Source organism: Sitophilus oryzae, unplaced genomic scaffold (assembly GCF_002938485.1).
Source record: "Sitophilus oryzae breed Bouriz unplaced genomic scaffold, Soryzae_2.0 scaffold_1440_pilon_pilon, whole genome shotgun sequence".
Classification (NCBI taxonomy): domain Eukaryota; kingdom Metazoa; phylum Arthropoda; class Insecta; order Coleoptera; family Curculionidae; genus Sitophilus; species Sitophilus oryzae.
Window position 1 is genome coordinate 4,304,865 of NW_022146105.1, and position 17,880 is coordinate 4,322,744.

The 17,880-nt window shown below is 31.0% G+C and overlaps 1 protein-coding gene across 2 annotated transcripts in view; it reads right to left on the bottom strand.

Moving 5' to 3' along the window:
• Nucleotides 1-17,880, bottom strand: part of LOC115876841 (phosphatidylinositol 3-kinase regulatory subunit gamma) — a 68,733-nt gene that overhangs the window by 25,252 nt on the left and 25,601 nt on the right. The window contains exon 5 of one of the 2 annotated variants that reach the window (XM_030892828.1): nt 9,148-9,251. In XM_030892828.1, coding sequence (XP_030748688.1) covers nt 9,148-9,251 — 104 coding nt within the window. Of the gene's footprint in view, nt 1-9,147; nt 9,839-17,880 lie in introns of those variants that run through there. The other variant, XM_030892829.1, reaches the window with a different exon arrangement.

Here is a 17,880-nt window from a genome sequence, read left to right on the forward strand (position 1 = left end):
TTAATTTTGACAGAATTACCACCATAAAGCTGCAAAAAAGAGACCTAACCTACAGAAAAATTCAAGCACGTTGTTTTTTAGTTTTATAATACCGAAAAAACTGTTATGTAATAGACGTTATAGACAATAGAACAATATTACATATTATGGGAGCTGCTAAAAGTATTCTTTGGTTAACTTGGGCTCAGAAGGATTTACAGAAGGCTACAGAAAGAGACCTAACCCATCTAAAAATTCAAGCACGTTGTTCTTCATAAGTTGACTTTGGTTCAGAATTACCAACAGAAAAAGACCTAACCTATAGCGAAATTCAAGCACGTTGTTTTTTAGTTTTATAATACCGAAAAAACTGTTGTGCAACAGAAGTTATAGGCAAAAATATTACATAAGATAGATTTGTCACAAGAATTTTTTTAGTTAATTTTGACAGAATTACCAACATAAAGCTACAAAAAAGAGACCTAACCTATAGAAAAATTCAAGCACGTTGTTTTTTAGTTTTATAATACCGAGAAACTGTGGTGAACAGATTCGAGTGCATAAAAAATAGTGCGCATTGGCAAGGGAGCAAAATCTAAAGTCTTCAAGGTTCGATATGAAAATAGCCCCAAGTATCGCGACTATTCAGATCGCTATGCAAAATATGAGAAAAAAATCTAAATAGTTCCGAAGATCTCATGAAGAATCTCAGTGTGTCGTCACCTTAGCATTTAAAATCTCCTAATTAATTTAGTAGGATCATTCCTGTGCACGTATAAATAAAATTAAGTTTAAAGTCGAGCTATTTCGTGGAAAATAATATTTTCTTATCCCTAACGAAACGCTGTAGCAAATTCGAACGAAGTATTAACTCACAAAGATATTCTAAAATAATATTTAATGTAATACCGCTGCCAACAGAATATTAAAAATAGAAAAACTGTAATAATTTATAATACCAAGAGTGAACGGAGCTCGTCGTATCCCCTTAGCCCATTCCAAATTACATCCTGAATTCAAATCGCCCATAAAATAATAAATCATTAAATAAGAAAGCTAATCGGTTAGAAAATTCATCTATTACTAGTTCGAAAACAAAACCATAATGCTAACTTTCCAATAGTAAATTACCCACAAAAAAACGTAATATCCTGTCCTTTTTTGTTGCCCTACCCCAGAGCAGTATTCACATAATTTTTATATACCTGTTATTATTCCTTTTACAATCAAATTTTATATTTAAAAAAAAACGACGTCATAGTAACCTTTGATCACAATTTCAAAAGTTACTGTGAGACGGTATACTCGAAAAATACAATTTAGGTTGGTTTCCCATAAATAAAAAAGCCTGAACTGGCACCTATAAATGCCATTTTTTAGCAAATGCTTCACTTAAACCATTGATGCTCCAATAGTTTCAAGGAACAATAATTAAAAATCACGCTATACAATAATAATACGAACCAATAAGCTGTAATTATCCTTATCAAATCGTTGACATATTTTTTACTGTCATTAGGTAAACTGACGTGTTAATAATGACCGTTACCTGTTGATTGTAACGCAGGGGCGTAGCGAGCAAAAATTAAAGGACCCTTTAAATATAAATAAATATATTTTGTATATTTTTTCGGGTTCCATTATGTTCTAATAGGACGAGGACAGCTCCACAGCTACAACACCACACAATAAATGAGTTAAATCGTGTAATTTATTTAAAAAAAGACGTCCTTGATTCAAAGGATTTAATTTCTTTTGTTAAGCCCGGGTGTGGTGGAGTTCAGAACCCTTGCGACGCAGTTTTTTCGAGTCCCTAACCCTACACACAAGATCGGACAAAAACTATGCTTCTTTTGATCAGGATCTTGTCAACACAATGAGGGGACAAAGAAAAACGGCATAATAGAAACCTTGGAAGCGCATTTACATCGGTGCTCTGGCACGTCATACAGAAATATAATTGAGAGAAAAAAAAAAACAGTATTAAATAGTATAGTGAATTTTTAAATGTTGTAATTCAAAAGAAGTAGATATTCTTGCAATAAAATGAAATCGTGAAAATAAAATAATTTCATGTAAAAAAGTAAAATAAATAACACACGTGTTGATGCTAGAAAAGGAAAAACCAGTTCTATTTCACTCTCCATACGTTTTTTTCTGCATTAATGTCTAATATCACATGTATTAATATAACTGCCTGGATAATTTATTTAAAAATATGTGCCTTATCAGAGCAATTAATTCACCAGGCTACTTGCTAGTTTCCTTATTTTAAACGAAACAATCTATCTTTACTATGAAAACGTTTAGACGAATTAAATATTCAGTCTGGCCGGATTCAAATTTTTGACAGTTCAGTCGTAAACGCTTGACGTTTCTTGGAAATGAAAATTTCTGTTTTAATATCAACCCAACTCATAAAACGCGTTGCAAGATATTGGTAATTCCACATAATAAATCGTGAGCACAAGTTTATTACCATTTTGCAATTTACAAATATCGTATGGACTGAATTAATTCAATATTGAGACTTGAATTTTTTTATCTAGAATATTCCAGCTGTGTTGGTGTTAATATAGAAAATGTTAAGATCAAAAACAAACACATTGAAAAGTAAAGTGACTATACGGTAAAACAATATAAATTTCAGGAAATAAATATTTTATTGGCACTAACATAAAATACCTAATAAATAAAAAGCCCCATAAAAGCTGAATTTGTGGCATAACCTAAACAATCATATTAAAAAAGTCTCCAGTGACACCTATAAGATGTCACTATAAACAGTATACAGAGTGGTCCGAATTATATTCGAGAAATATGTTTTAAGTAAAAAAGTTCGTATAAATTTATGTCTTAAAATGGTTCATTTGGGAGATACAGGGTGTAGAAGTTTCATTTTTATTTTAGTCTTTTCCAAATAATATCTGAACTAACGTCGATATCTGGATGAACATTACTGTCTGGGTGTTTTTTACATTAGAAATTTGATAGGGGGCGCCACCGACATATTTTTTAACTGGTTGAAAAAGTTATAACTTTTCGTCCGTACCTGTACTGAACTACTGAGTGAAAAAATATACATTTCCGTCAATTTTTATGTAAAAAAAATTGATTTGGTCAAAATCGCTGTCGGTCAACTGTTTTATCGTATTTTTTTCTAGAAAAATTCATGAATAGTTTAAAAAAATAAAAAGTTATTCCCAAATTTACCATTTCAGTCAAATAACTATCTAGTAAATACATTTATTTTTTGTCAATAATGGCATGTATGATGGAAATGTACATTTTTCTATATACACTTAGTTTTATATAGGTCCGGACAAAAAGTTATTACTCTTCAAATCGGTTAAAAACATTTCGGTGGCGCCCCCTACAATTAGGATTCATATTGATATCGAAATCAAATTTCTCATGTCAAAAAACACTCCGACACAAATTTTCATCCAAATGTCGACGTTAGTTCGAACATTATTTGGAAAAGACCGAAATAAAAATGAAACTTCTACACCCTGTATCTCCGAAACGAAGCATTTTAGAACATACATTTATACGAACTATTTTACTTATTTTTATCTGTAGAATACGTTTCCCGAATACAATTCGGACTACCCTGTATATGGATTGTCAGTGTTTGTCAAAAATCCAGCATTTTTTTAACTCAAACATCCAAATTGAAGAAAAAAAAACGTTTTAGCTACTTTTTTTTAGAAATTCTTTTTGATCACTCAAAAGGTTTAATGAAATATACAGAAAATATTAATTTAATGCACTTTGCTATTTATCTTTTTGTTATCGAATCTAAAACTAACTTGAGAAGAATAATATAATCTCAAAATCTTTAATTACTGCGATAAGTACATCCTCTGACAAGTTTTCCATCTTTATTAAATATAAAAATATGACAACTTGAAAAGATACAGATCAAGTTTTCTAATTAAAATAAAATATTCCTATGAAATTTCAGTTTCTTAATTTTTTTTTTAAATTATGTACCCAGTTAACACTCACATATATTAGCACTCAATTAAGAGATCCTGTAAATTTTAGTTAACTCAACACAGCCCATATCTTCTAATTAGATAAAAATACTTTAAATTTACGCTTTTAAGCTCTAAATTTTTGAACTAAGAGAGAGAAAACAGTCTATTTTATAGAGCTGAATTTTCGGTAAATAATTATTAATCAAATCTCGAACCGCAATGGTATTTTATTAGTTCGTTTAAGCAATTGGTGGCCTGAATTGCTTTAAAATTACTATTTCTAACTTGTCTATTTGATCTAGCCTAGCAGAGTGGGTTTCAAATATAATTGAACGATAAAAAATGCTACATTACAATTCCTGGTACGTTCAAAAAAATTAATCAGGTACTACAAAAACTACAGACAGGTGATGTATGAATTTCACAAATATTATAGACCCATCTCAATAAAATAAGCTCTAGAATTTAGCACACGGCAATTTTGTAACATTTTGTGCACTTCATCATCTACCAAGTCGAGCTCAGTTTTTTTTTATTACGACGCAGAATAAATTAAAAATTATGATTACGGCAAAGTTTTCATTTGACCTTATGTTCCCAATAAAAAAATATCATTAAAAGGTCTTGAATTCTTCCAGTACAAATTGCTTTGGAAATATACGATGCTTAAAAAAATTGTAGGAAATAGCAAAAACTCATTAATCTAGTTGAAAATTGTATTATTTCTGTTAATAAAATAACCTTTAATACTTTTTAAAAATATTGTATGATAAAAAAGCGTCGCACTGGCTTTTGAAATTAGTTTTTCATCGTACAGTATACGTATATCGATTGGACGCCTTATTTTCACGCTTCAGGGGAGAATTATTGTATTTCCACCCTGTGGTATGGGACGACATCCAATAAAATATACAAAAAAACAATTTTCTTTTGAAAAAAATATCAAATAAAAGGAAAAGCACGCCTAAGTCATCTTGATTCGATTCCATTTATTGGTACATCAATTTTTTGAAAGAGCTCATCATTTTCTTCATAAAAAAAACTGGATATAAGAAAATCTTACACGTTTCCGTCAGATGTATAAGTGATCGTTATCAAGTGAGAAATATCCTAGAAAATGAGTAAAAGTCTCACACGTAAACTAGACAAAATATTCTTGTAAAACTAACATACACTCGAAAAACGGGCACCTTAAAATTTTGATCTATTTTAAAGATTAATATATTTTATTCTAGATGGCCGATTTTGATACTTTTTTAAGCAGTAATTAACTAAATTATTTGACTTTTTAGTGTTTCTTTCTAGATTAAAAATTAACGTTTCCGTCTGTCAATTATACGAGGGAAAACAAAATGTTGGTATTTTGTTGAACGTTTGAAACACCCTGTGGAATAAATTGACAAAGCAAGGAATTTAAAAATTATTTTATCAACTCGGTACATCCTTTCTCGATAGATTGTTTTTTTATTCATCTCAATAGCTTTATTTTTATTGGAGATGTTCGTTTTTGAATAAGACAGTAACGAGTTACAGCAAATTTAACATTGATTTTGGGTCCCCATCAGCAAGCACACTTCTAAAATAGTGTTTATTGTTTTTGTAATGTCACTGTCATTGAAAAGTCATATTATTATTGTTTATTGACGTTTACTCTAGTAGAGATGGTTTTAAATTCTGAAACATCGGCTATTGCTGCCTTAGTTCATCATGGTAGAGATCTACTTTTGGACTTAAAACTTATCTGCTAGTTAACAGTGGAGCAGACAATAATAATATGATTTTCAAAAACACATTTTAACACTATTTTATACGTCTGTTGACTAGGACCAAAAGCAAAGGCATGGTTTTAATTTAAAAAACACGAAAAATGTTAGTGTCTTCTCCAAAAGCGAATATCTCCCAAAAAAAAACGATCGATGTGAGTCAAAAAACAAGCTATCGAGAAAAAATGCACCTAGATGATAAAATAATTCTTAAATCCCTTGCTATGTTAACGTACTCCACAGGGTGTTTGGAACTTTCACCAAAATATCAACATTTTGTTTTCCCTCGTATAATTGACAGATAGCAACTTCCATTTTTAATTTAGAAAGAGATACTAACAAGTCAAATAACTTAGCTAGAAATTGCTTAAAAAATCATCAAAATCGGTTCACTAGAACACAATATATAAAACTTTCTTCCTTTTTTAGCTTCAAACTCTTCTTTTGTTTCTACTTCTCTGGAACAAAAATGTCAATGCACTTTCATTCAAAATTTAAAGAACTATGCTTGATACTCATCTATTTTAGACGTTTACCAGTAATTAACATCAATTTTGATATTAAAAATTGATAAATATATGCTCAAAAAAAAATTATAAAGCAAACTTGAGGGATTCTCAATAATCCATACAATATTTATAATTTTTTTAATTAAATTTTATAACCTACATAATTTTTATTCATTTGCGGTACATTAACACAATTAAATAACCTTATCAATGATATACTTCTAATCAATCAATAGCCTAGCCAATCTGTTTGTATATCAAATCCATCAATTTGAGTTAAACGTCAGCCTTTTTTTCCAAAGCCTTAACTAGGTTATATTCCTATCTCATTTATTTTATTTTTTGACATTTTACTTGAAATTCATTCGGTAAGGCTGGTCAAAAAAAATTTATTTAATATTAAGGCTTATATCAACTTTAATATATACTGTTTTCGTCCAATATTTTCAAATAAAATTGCACCCATAATAAAAAAAAATGTTGGGCTTATTGGCCCAAAATAAATTCCGAATTTTATGAGAAAATTATCTGAATAAAAAAGGCAAAAAAAATTCCAAATATTTTTTCCAAGTCTCCTGGATACCATCCTTTTTTTGTAATTTTTTTTGGAACTGGGGTCTTTTAAAAATAAAATTCTAATAAAAAGAAATGTAGCCAAATATTTTTTTCACAAGGTTATTTAAAGAGAATGATTTTTTCGAACCGTTTTTATTGTATACCGGTTTTTATCAAAGAGGGAGAAAAAAAAACAGGAGATTATTTTTTTATTACGTGTTTTAAAAAAGAATACGGCTTAAATTTGTATTGTTTTAAGTGTGATATCGCCCTTTAATACACACAGAACCCCAGTGGCTTTAATGGTCCTGATTAATTGTAAGTTACTAATAATAATGACCCGAATAAAAACAAATTACAAAGGAAATGCTTCATAAACACACAAAAGACCTATCTATTTATGAATATATATATATGCAAGTACATAAATCAAAATGTTCCTCTCTTTGATATTAAAAAAAATTAAGCGTGCTTAACAAGAAAACTTTTGGAAAAAAATATAACAACTTTTAACGTTGCCAATGTAACTTTTTCTAATTACAGTAACATCGTTATTCCATTCAATCGTAACTAGATGCCAATTAAAATAATAAAATATTTGCTATATATGCCACTGGGAAAATAAATCTTAATTAACATTAATTATTAATAATAACGTAAACGAAAAACTTAATTATGAAGGAAATGCCTTATAAAGCAACGTAAAAACCTATCTTTTTTGGAACTGGCTCACAAGAAAATAATATCTCTTGGAAATATATGAAGCTTCCTACATTTTCTTCTTTTATTCAATAAAAGATCTAAAAAATTCTTGTATATATTTTTTGTGCATCATTTTAATGTTAAATTGTTAATTATTTGAAAACTTCTAAACTGAATGAACGTCCAGCATAATATTATTCTTTGAATTTTGAATGAGTATTACATTGAGATTCCTCTTCCAGAGAGGTAAAGACAAAAGGAAAGTTTGACTCTAAAAGGGGAAGAATATTATATGAATTTTAAGTACTAAAACAGCAATGAAACTTCTTGTATATTAGTTTTACAAGAATAAACTCTTCGTATATTTTATGAGGCTTCTATTAAGGTCCTTTAATGGGAAAAAATTGTAGGTAAATTCTATATTTAGAGGGGGCAAAAGAAAATGATCATAGTCTTTGTTTTTATCATCAAATATTTCACTTAAATTTCAAGGAATAAAGAGAATATTAAGTTCTCCATTTAATATAAAGTAGGTGAAGATAGAAAACATATACCTATATTATACATAAAAAAAGACACATAATTCAAATCAGCGGTCAAATATAATAGTATCCGCATGATATACATTTTTAAACAGATTCTGTACAATAAATAAAGCAAAAAAAAATTGGGCCAATTCAATTGAAGTTTTACACCAATAAATGTATTTCCCTTACCTATCTTCTACAATATGAATAATTTGTCTTCTATTCAACAACCTGTTTCTAATAGAATAACATCATTTTTAACCCTTCTTAACAAGGGGATCGTTATTAACATAAATTTGAATTTCATAAATCTGTCCAGCAACAAATTTTCGTGAAAGGTTTGAAAATTAAAACAAAGAGAGTACCTATATTTTGAGTAAAGGACTAAATTTTCATATGTATTAAACGATTTATAGCAATATTTCTGTTAAAATAGTACGTAGACTAGCAGCAGAGAAACGCTATATCCACCAGTACTAAAAAAAATCGAAGAACTGGAGGATGGTAAAGACAAGTAGCCAAAAACAGGTTCTATAAGCTTTACTGATGTAGAATATTTAATCCTTCTGTTAGCTGTGATTTATTATCTATAGATAAAATATTTCAGAAAACGTTTTTTTTTCCGAACTTGAATTCAGAAGATGTATAAAACGAGGAATTAAGAATATCCTTCATGCATAAAAGCTAGGTAGTTCAGAACAAAGGGCTGTTATATACCTATCATACTAGTCTAGTGTTAACATTTTATCTGAAAAGCATTGTAATTTAGACATTTTTAATGTTCTATGTAGGTAGATAATAGCTAATTGGAATTGGGGAATCATCTAAAAGCTGCATTAATGTATGAAGAAGGATCGAAAACGGTTATCTTCTTTCTACCAAGGAATGTTCAATAATTTAAACCTGGTTGAAGAAATAAACTTTATTGAATTGCCTGTACGTTATAAAGGCGAGATTTCTGAAAAAGCGAGCGGTTCAAGATATTTTGGAGTCTACCGGCAAATTAAAAATACCGGTAAGCTCCAAAAAGGGGTGAAACATGTGGAAAAACAGGTTTTTTTCAGATGGAAAAAATTCGTTATCGGTATGGTAATAAAGAGCAAAAAGAAGCATGCAAAGGCGAACTTACTTTGTCGTAGCTGAGTGTGACCGATGGTAGGGCTTCTGGATCTCTCTGGCAAACGTAGCTGTTGAAGAAGCGGGCGCAGTAGTTGTGGAAGCAGGCATGGCAATCTGTGGAACAAGAAGTGCCGCAATTACAGCAACAGGACAACTCGCAGGAGCAAAGAATGTGGTGGAAGGAAAAAACGCGAGCGCAACCAACTATTTTGGACGTTGTCAAAATAGGCGACGGTTCCAAATTGAGCCCCCAAAAGAAATCAGTATTGCTGGAGGAATTAGGAGGTTCTTCGACGAGAGCAGTAGCCCCTTCGAGCTGGTTCAACTCCGAGGAGGAAGCGGCTGCCGGTTCGGCTGCTCCCTCTTCCAGAGTGGCCTCCAGGTCTATTTGCAGGGACACCGGTCTTCCAATTACGCGAAGCATGTAGTTGTCGGCATCGATATTAACCAGAGGCCTCAGCGAAGAGTTTTTTAAGTCCGCTGCCACTGTCATGCGGCGATACATTTTGTCTACGCTTCCAGATTCTTGCTGGACCTCGGTCGGCTTCAGGCTCATCTTGTCATCGCTGGCTCTTTCGGTTCTCTCTCTCCGCTCTTCATCTAAATGCCTCCCTTCGAAGGCAGACTGGGGACAGTCGCGAGCCACCAGACACGAACGCGCTTCAACGTCCCTGCAGAAAGATCGAGAACTGACTGACTGGATCTATTGCCAGCCATCGCAACCATAAAATAATTAACTAGAAAGAAGTGTCAACTCTGTGTTAAATCGTGGAAACACGATACGCCACCGAAAGCCTTCGTTGTCGTCTGGAGAACTAATTTTCCAATTGACAGGTTGACATGATAAGGAGATGATGGCTTAATTCTCATTTCCGTTTCCGGTTATTCAATGGCGGGTCCTCTTTTAGTTGTATTTTGTATTTTTTCTTTTCATAAATAAAACCAAAAAATTATTTATTCACATATATTTATTTGAAATATGGAACAACGTGACTAAATAAATATAAAAATATAGAGGATTGTATTGTTTCAATACCAATTAGTTAATTATATGTACTTTTAACGTAAATTAGTTAAGGTATAAGCATGACTTACAGTAATTTGTAAATAAACACACGCATTCGCAAACTTCAAGGACAGAAAACGGACACAGGAACATGAAAACGGGAGCCTTATACAAAAACCTGAAAACAGAAAAACAATTTTTTTATACAAAAATTAACAATGTAAAAATATCAATAGGTATAAAATATAAATAAACTGTTTAAAAAAAGCGTCCATTATTCCCAAAGAACCTGGCTTATAAATCAAAAAGATGCAAAAAGAGACTTTTAGTCGGATAACATAATCAGATTATCAGTCCGATTTATTGCTTTATTGACAATAAATCGCACATACTGGAGATAACTAATGTTGGCTATAGTTAAAAATGATCTTACCTTGCTGTAAATTGTTTCCATTTTCAAAAAAATCGCCGATCAAAGAGATTATAACACCATTTTCTTGCATCTAAAAAATGTAAAAACAGTGTTTATTTACTACCTATTTTTGATATACATGGGACATACCTACTACTGCAGAAACGTCATTTTCTCCAGGATTCTTATGTAATATATATTATATATACTTTATTACCATTATATTTATAAATTTCAGCCGAAATATTAAATTGAACTTCCAAAACGAAACTAAACGGAATGAATTAAAATGGCGTCGAATATTTTCGAATTTGTTCTAGAACAAATCTGAAGTTGTCTCTGAAACTGAGATCTGTCAATTCTAAACTGTGAAGTTAGACAATAGTTAGACAAAAACAATGCTGTCCTTGTCTAGGCGGCCATACTTGTCGTGAGGAGAATGACAGGAATGACACTAATGACTGTTTCCAATTTTCCTATTTCACTGTCACCCCCCTGATCGCAACTAACCACATTGCATATGATCGGCGAGAGAGGGCGCATGCGCGAGCCGGTCTCCGTTCGGCCTGGCGACAACGTTGCACTTCGACGGCCTCGCGCTCCGATCGCCGGCCACGTTGCCTAGTCTCGAACTTCTATTCGCGAGCCGCCGTACTTAAGCCTTGCTTACGAATGCCGAACCACTAACAGCAGATACAATTTCAGCTACCTACAAAAAACCGCAGACTGCTCCTTAAAGCGTAACAGACACTGCACAAAAAAATTTACCAACTTTTCAAAATTTACTTCTTCGCTCAAAATCTGCAATTATATTATGGAAACAAAAACTTGTAACTCCCTCTCCAAATACCTTTAATCGATACATTTTTAAACTAAGAATTGATCTCATGCTATAGTAGCTTAGTTCCTCCCCCATACCTCAGTCTACCCCCTTACAGATCCAGTAAATTTTTGCTGAAAAATTAAAATCTAGCCCTGCTCTCGGCAGAATAAGCGCTGGTAAGCTTTTTTGAGGCACAACTTAGACCTTAAGATCTACCTCCTACGCCTAATGTGCTTTAGGTAAGAGGTGTCTGTGGCCAGGGGTCCTATTTAAGCTAAACATATTGTCAAGTCATCGTGGTCAATACAAAATACATCCAAATCTCCTCAAATAGTCTTATTTTGTACATGATACTAAACTACCAGTATCCTGAGACTACTATATGATCCCAAAAACGCTTCATCTTATTCTTACACCAAACTTAACCCTTACATGTAGTATTTTGTTCAAGTATAATGTAAAATACAGAAAATAAGAGGCTGTAATAGTATCTACAATAACAGAGACAGAGTTATATGTATGTTCCAACGTCCAGAGACTCCTATAATGGTCCCAAGAACGCTTTATCTTATGCTCAGAAGAAGCTTAGTCCCATTCTTAATCACTGAAATAAAAATGCACACAGTCTTTACCTCGAAAAATGCAAAATATGGGAAATAAGAGGCTGTAATATTATCTACAATAACAGAGACAGTGTGTATGTATGTTCCAACGTCCAGAGACTCCTATAATCGTCCCAAGAACGCTTCATCTTATTCTCAGAAGAAGCTTAGACCGATTCTTAATCAATGGAATAAAAATGCACACAGTATTTACCTCGTATAATGCAAAATATAGGAAATAAGAGGCTGTAATAGTATCTACAATAACAGAGACAGAGTTATATGTATGTTCCAACGTTCAGAGACTCCTATAATGGTCCCAAGAACGCTTTATCTTATGCTCAGAAGAAGCTTAGTCCCATTCTTAATCACTGAAATAAAAATGCACAGTCTTTACCTCGTATAATGCAAAATATAGGAAATAAGAGGCTGTAATAGTATCCACAATAACAGAGACAGAATTATATGTATGTTCCAACGTCCAGAGACTCCTATAATGGTCCTAAAAACGCTTCATCTCTACAATTACAGAAACAGAATTATATATATATATATGTTCGAGAGTCCAGAGACTTCTATAATGGTCCTAAGTTGGCTTCCTCTTATTCTCAGAAGAAACTTAGCCCCATCCTCAGTAATTGGGGCCAAATTTCATGCAGTCTTTTGCTCAAATAATGCAAAATACAGGAAATGAAAGGCTTTAATAGTCTCTACGATAACAGAAAGAGTTATATCGTTTGATCTTGTTCTCAGAAGAAGCTTATCCCCATTCTCAATTACTGGAGCAAAAATGCACGCAGTCGTTTGCTCAAGTAATGTAAAATACAAGAAATTAAAGCTGGCTTTAATTATCTACTAATCTAATAGCAACAGAAACAGAATTATATATCTGTAGGATTAAGATTTGTAGAATTTATTGTAGTTCTTGTGTTCTGTGGAGTCTAGGAAAACGAAATAACAACGGCAACGTAGCTCGCGACTCTTACCGGTCCGTTCAGCGGCAGCAAAAGGTTAACTTGAATTAACATTCGATTTTCATTTAATGTAGCTCCAATGGTCGAACTATTACCAACAAGTCAACCCAACAACTTCAAATCTGTAACTTCAGCTTCTACCATTTCCAGTACAAATTTCTCAACTGAACATTAAAGAACTAGCTAAATTTGACAGCAATCTGCTTAATCTCCCAGAAATCGTATTCTTATAACGGTATTGTATTTTTTCTGCGCAAATTTCTACTTGCAAGAACAGTTAATCGAGAAGAAAAAAAATTGTTGGATTGCTTTACTATAAAAAGTTCTGTCTCTTTCAAAAACGAAAAGTTAACTACACAGACTACGAATATTTCCGATTATAATTTTTCTGAAATATTGTCAAAAAAAATCAATTAATACTGATTTAATATGGTAATTAATATATGTAATGGAATGGAAATATAATTATAACTCATGGAATGGTACTGTAATCTGGTACTATTAATTCGGCCACGTTGAAAATTATTCTTCAATTTACTGACTTAGGAGAATAATGTTTCTAACAAAATCTAAGTAAGGTTTTGTTATAAAAAAATCACACGTAATTTCTCCTCATACTTTCTTTTTTCAGTGCATTCGTTTCGCTTATACAGGGTGATATATAATTTTTAAAATATTAATACATAATAAAGAAGTAATTTTTTTTTTTATTATAATTTTAAATATTATAACCATTATTTTACTTACAAAATGGAATCTTGAGAAAGTTTCTTACACGTTGAAATAATATCAAAAAAAATAAAAAATAGAAAGGTATCTTTTTAACAATAGTGGTTTATCGCACAAGTAAAATCTTCGCAACACAAAAGGAGTATGTGACTCAAACTAGCGTGTGTGCTAAAAATAATGGATTCTTTCAAACTCTCCACGATAATGAAGGTACATAGATAACCTTATCGTCACGTCAAAATTCATTGTGTGAAAATTGTAGTAAGTGCATTCTTTAATACACTTTCAAGATAGCGAAAATCGTATTTTTTAAATAAAACTACATCGAAACTATATAAAATTGATGTAGCCACAATTAATATGTGTACTACTTAGCAAAGAAATGAAAGTGGCCAATCTAAATTGAAAATAAGAGTTGTGGCACACCCCTATTTTCAACATTTTATATTAACAAATAAATTTGCCACAAATATCAAAAACAATTTTTATAATAAATTTAAATATACCTACTAGGTTGCTAATATGGAAGCTATAGATTAATTTACTTTGAGATTAAACATAATTACACATCACTTAATAAGGCAATAACAAAAAAATGTTAATACCTTTATCATTTTTAGTTCAGCTCGATTACTTATCTCGATACAAGGAATATCAAAATAAATTTCTGACTTAAGACAAAAGAGATAAAGACTATTCTATATTCTTTGGTCTATTTTTGATACGTGCTTCTTGACTAAAATAGATGTATACTAGATATGTCAAAGAGGACCTCATAATTTTTGCGATATTATGTAAAACTCCACCTATATTGAACTATGCTCACTATTTGCTATGCTCACTATTGTACTGATAAAAAAATTACTAAAACCACACGTGTTATTGGCTGTCTGTTAGAATAATTATTGCAAATTGTTACTAATGTATGTTTAACAATAAAGAACAGGACAGTGAACATCTCAATATTTAAAACCATGACTGTGTATGGAAAAAAAGTTGGCCTTTTTTTCTCTGTTTTCAAGGCTCTGAGACAAACAGTAAACTTGGACATAACATTTCAAAAATTTCAGGGTTTGTAGAAAATTTCTTGTAGTTTTAGATAACATAAAATTATTTGAGGTTCAATACTTTAGTTTTCCCAGAAAATCGAGTTTCTGAACCCTTGTTTTTGAGCTATTTTTGAGGATGTGACGTCTCTTACATCTATTACTGTTCTCGTAAGACTACAATGGCCTATATTTTCTTATTATATGCCTTTTAATTAGTAAATAACAGCAGTTTTAACAGAATCGGTGACATGACGAAAATCGCAGGACAATTTTCACGACTATAATATGTGTATTGAAAAAACTCGAAAAAATGTCCATTTTTGGCTATTATTCAAAGGCCTTAGAAACATAGTGAACCTAGTAGAGTTGTGCTTGGTCAATTGACCGCGGTCAATTGACCGAGATTTTGACAGATTTTGACCGGAAAGATTTTGACCTGGTCAGGTCAAAATCTTTTAATTGGCGTAAACCGAATAACAGGTACTGACTTGCCTAAAGAACTCGCGACGCGAAAGAATTGTTAGTTGCTGTTTTAATGTTGACTCAATGAGTTCAATGATGGACTGTGATGAAGATGAGATTCCGTTGTCTAGATTAGCCTGTGCTACCACCACTCATTAGTATTTTTTTATTGCTATTATGCACTTTTTTCCGCTACCTCAGAATGGCTTTATATTTGTTTAAAAATTATTAGTCTTGTTCGGTTACTGTCTTTTTTGTATCATTTAATATAATGCAAATGCAAACAAATCGTACGATAAATTGCCGCGTGGACCACGCTTTAGATTTAAATTAATATTAAATTTTATATAAAACTTTTAAATTTAATTATCATTTAATGTAATGTTTCGTTCTGTTGTATTCTTTAGTTTTTGTTTACTATTTTTTAATCACTAATATACATATAAATGTAATTTCTCCTACTTTTATTTTTTTAAAATGACGAAAGAATTTGACTGGTGCTTTGTCAATTGACCAGTCAATTGACTGGACAATTGACTACAAAAGATTTTGACGGTCAAAATCCCAACTCTAGAACCTAGTCATAAAATTATAAAAATTTCAGCAATTGTAGGAAATTTTATGTCGATTCAGAATATATACACCTTTAAATACTTAGATACCTTGGTTTTCTGAGAAAATTAATTTTTTGGGCACATGTTTCAAACTCTTTTTGATGATTGTTAAAACGTCTCCTACTCTTATTCTACGCCTTTTAATTAGTAAAAAACAGCAGTTTTATCAAATTGCCTCTATGTTTATATAAAAAAACGAGTAAAAATATCAAATGAGCAGTTTTTTCGAACCCTGTACGTAACGTAGGTATTTTTAAAATTTCTAATACTCATCTTGTACTTATATTATCGAGTCCTACTTCCTTTAAGTAAATACTTTTATTCCACCGAAAATATTTGCCTTTTTCCCAGTGTAGAAGCTATTATAAACCCAATTTATCCTTCCAGTTTGTCCCTCTGACGCCACTGAATTGATATTGACTTTGAAAGTTTGAATAACATTTTTTCTTTGTTATGGGCCGTTTTTTCTTTTCCTTTGTCGAAAATGGCAATGTTATCTCTTTCAGAAATAACCAAAGGAGAAAATTTTTAGTTTTGTTTGAGGTTTAAAGTAACATTCGTGTTCAAAAAGTAGCTGATCAGAAACAAAGTCTGTAAAAGGATTTAGTTTGAAAAATATCATTGGCATGATTTAAATAAAGTGATTTTTTTAAAATAAAAAAAATCAACTTTGTCATTGTCAACGATTATTTTGAGGAATAATATTGGTAACCGATGTGGAAAAATGACTTAGAATTGTTAATGTTATCGGTATTGGGCAGAGTTACGAAGATTTAGCCATTTAAGATAGGATTTTAATTGGGAATAAGTCCTAATTATATGGAAATCCGATTTAAATAATATTTTCTATTAAAATCAAAAAGTCTGATTTAAATTAAAAACATGATTTCTTTGAGAAAATCATGATTTTTGTCAACCCTGAAAAATATACTCTAAAAATGTAATTATTACAAAATTTAAAGTATAAAATTATGCTGCAGCGGAATTTTTAATTAATTGACAATATTAAAACAAGTAGATTTATTAATATTATGTTTAGTTTAAATCAAATAACCCGTACAGTATAATTATTATATATTGAATTTTATGAATTCCACGTGGAATAATAATCAAATTTTAATTTTATACATAATTTTCTATAGTTAAATTAACTGGTTTCGAAATATTTTGAACTTTGTATCTAAAATACCAACGTGAAATGTGAAGTATGTTTAATGAACTTTTTGTCCCGTTTGTTCCTACTATTTTATCCAACATCGAAAAATTAAATGCATTCCATGGCACATACGGACTGTATATTTCCCATTAAAAAAGTTTAATGAAAAATCTCGAAGTTTGAAGTAGGTATGTTGGTTGATACGCAATAAAATAAAAATTGATCGTCTGCAATTGCCGATTTTTGTTTACTAATTGGAACTTAAAAATAGAACTTCTGTTAATTCATTATGTCAAGAATAAGCCAACTAATCGTAAAAAATCAAAGTTACATACACAGGATGTTAATGCATGGAAGAATTCACAGTTTAGTGTTTACACTTTTTTGTTTACGTTTGATTTTTTTACAACCTTTTCGAAAGCACGCTTTAATCATCTTTAGTTTCACGAAGAATAATTATTCTTTACTCATTTTACAAAGTTTATTTCTAAGTTTAATATAAGCAAAATCTCTAATATACCTTCCTTAATAATTATTCGGATATAATTTTCAAATTGTTTAATTTTCGACTCATATACATATCTCATCACTCATGATTCGTTCAAGAACAAGGGTTCAAAAAATCAATTTTCTAATAAAACCAAAACATTTAATATTGTTATATTGTCTGAAAGTACATAAAATTTCCTACAAACACTGTAATTTTCAAAATTTTATGACCGAGTTTACTCTTTTTCTAAGAACCTCAAAAACGGGTAAAAAATATCCAAAAATGAAAAAATTTTCGACTTTTTATATCATACTCAGGCATACACTCATGAAAATTGGCGATTTTGGTAAAAGTACTGCTATTTACTAATTTAAAGACGTAGAACACGAAAATATAGGCCATTGTGGCCTTTGGTTTACAGTCCTT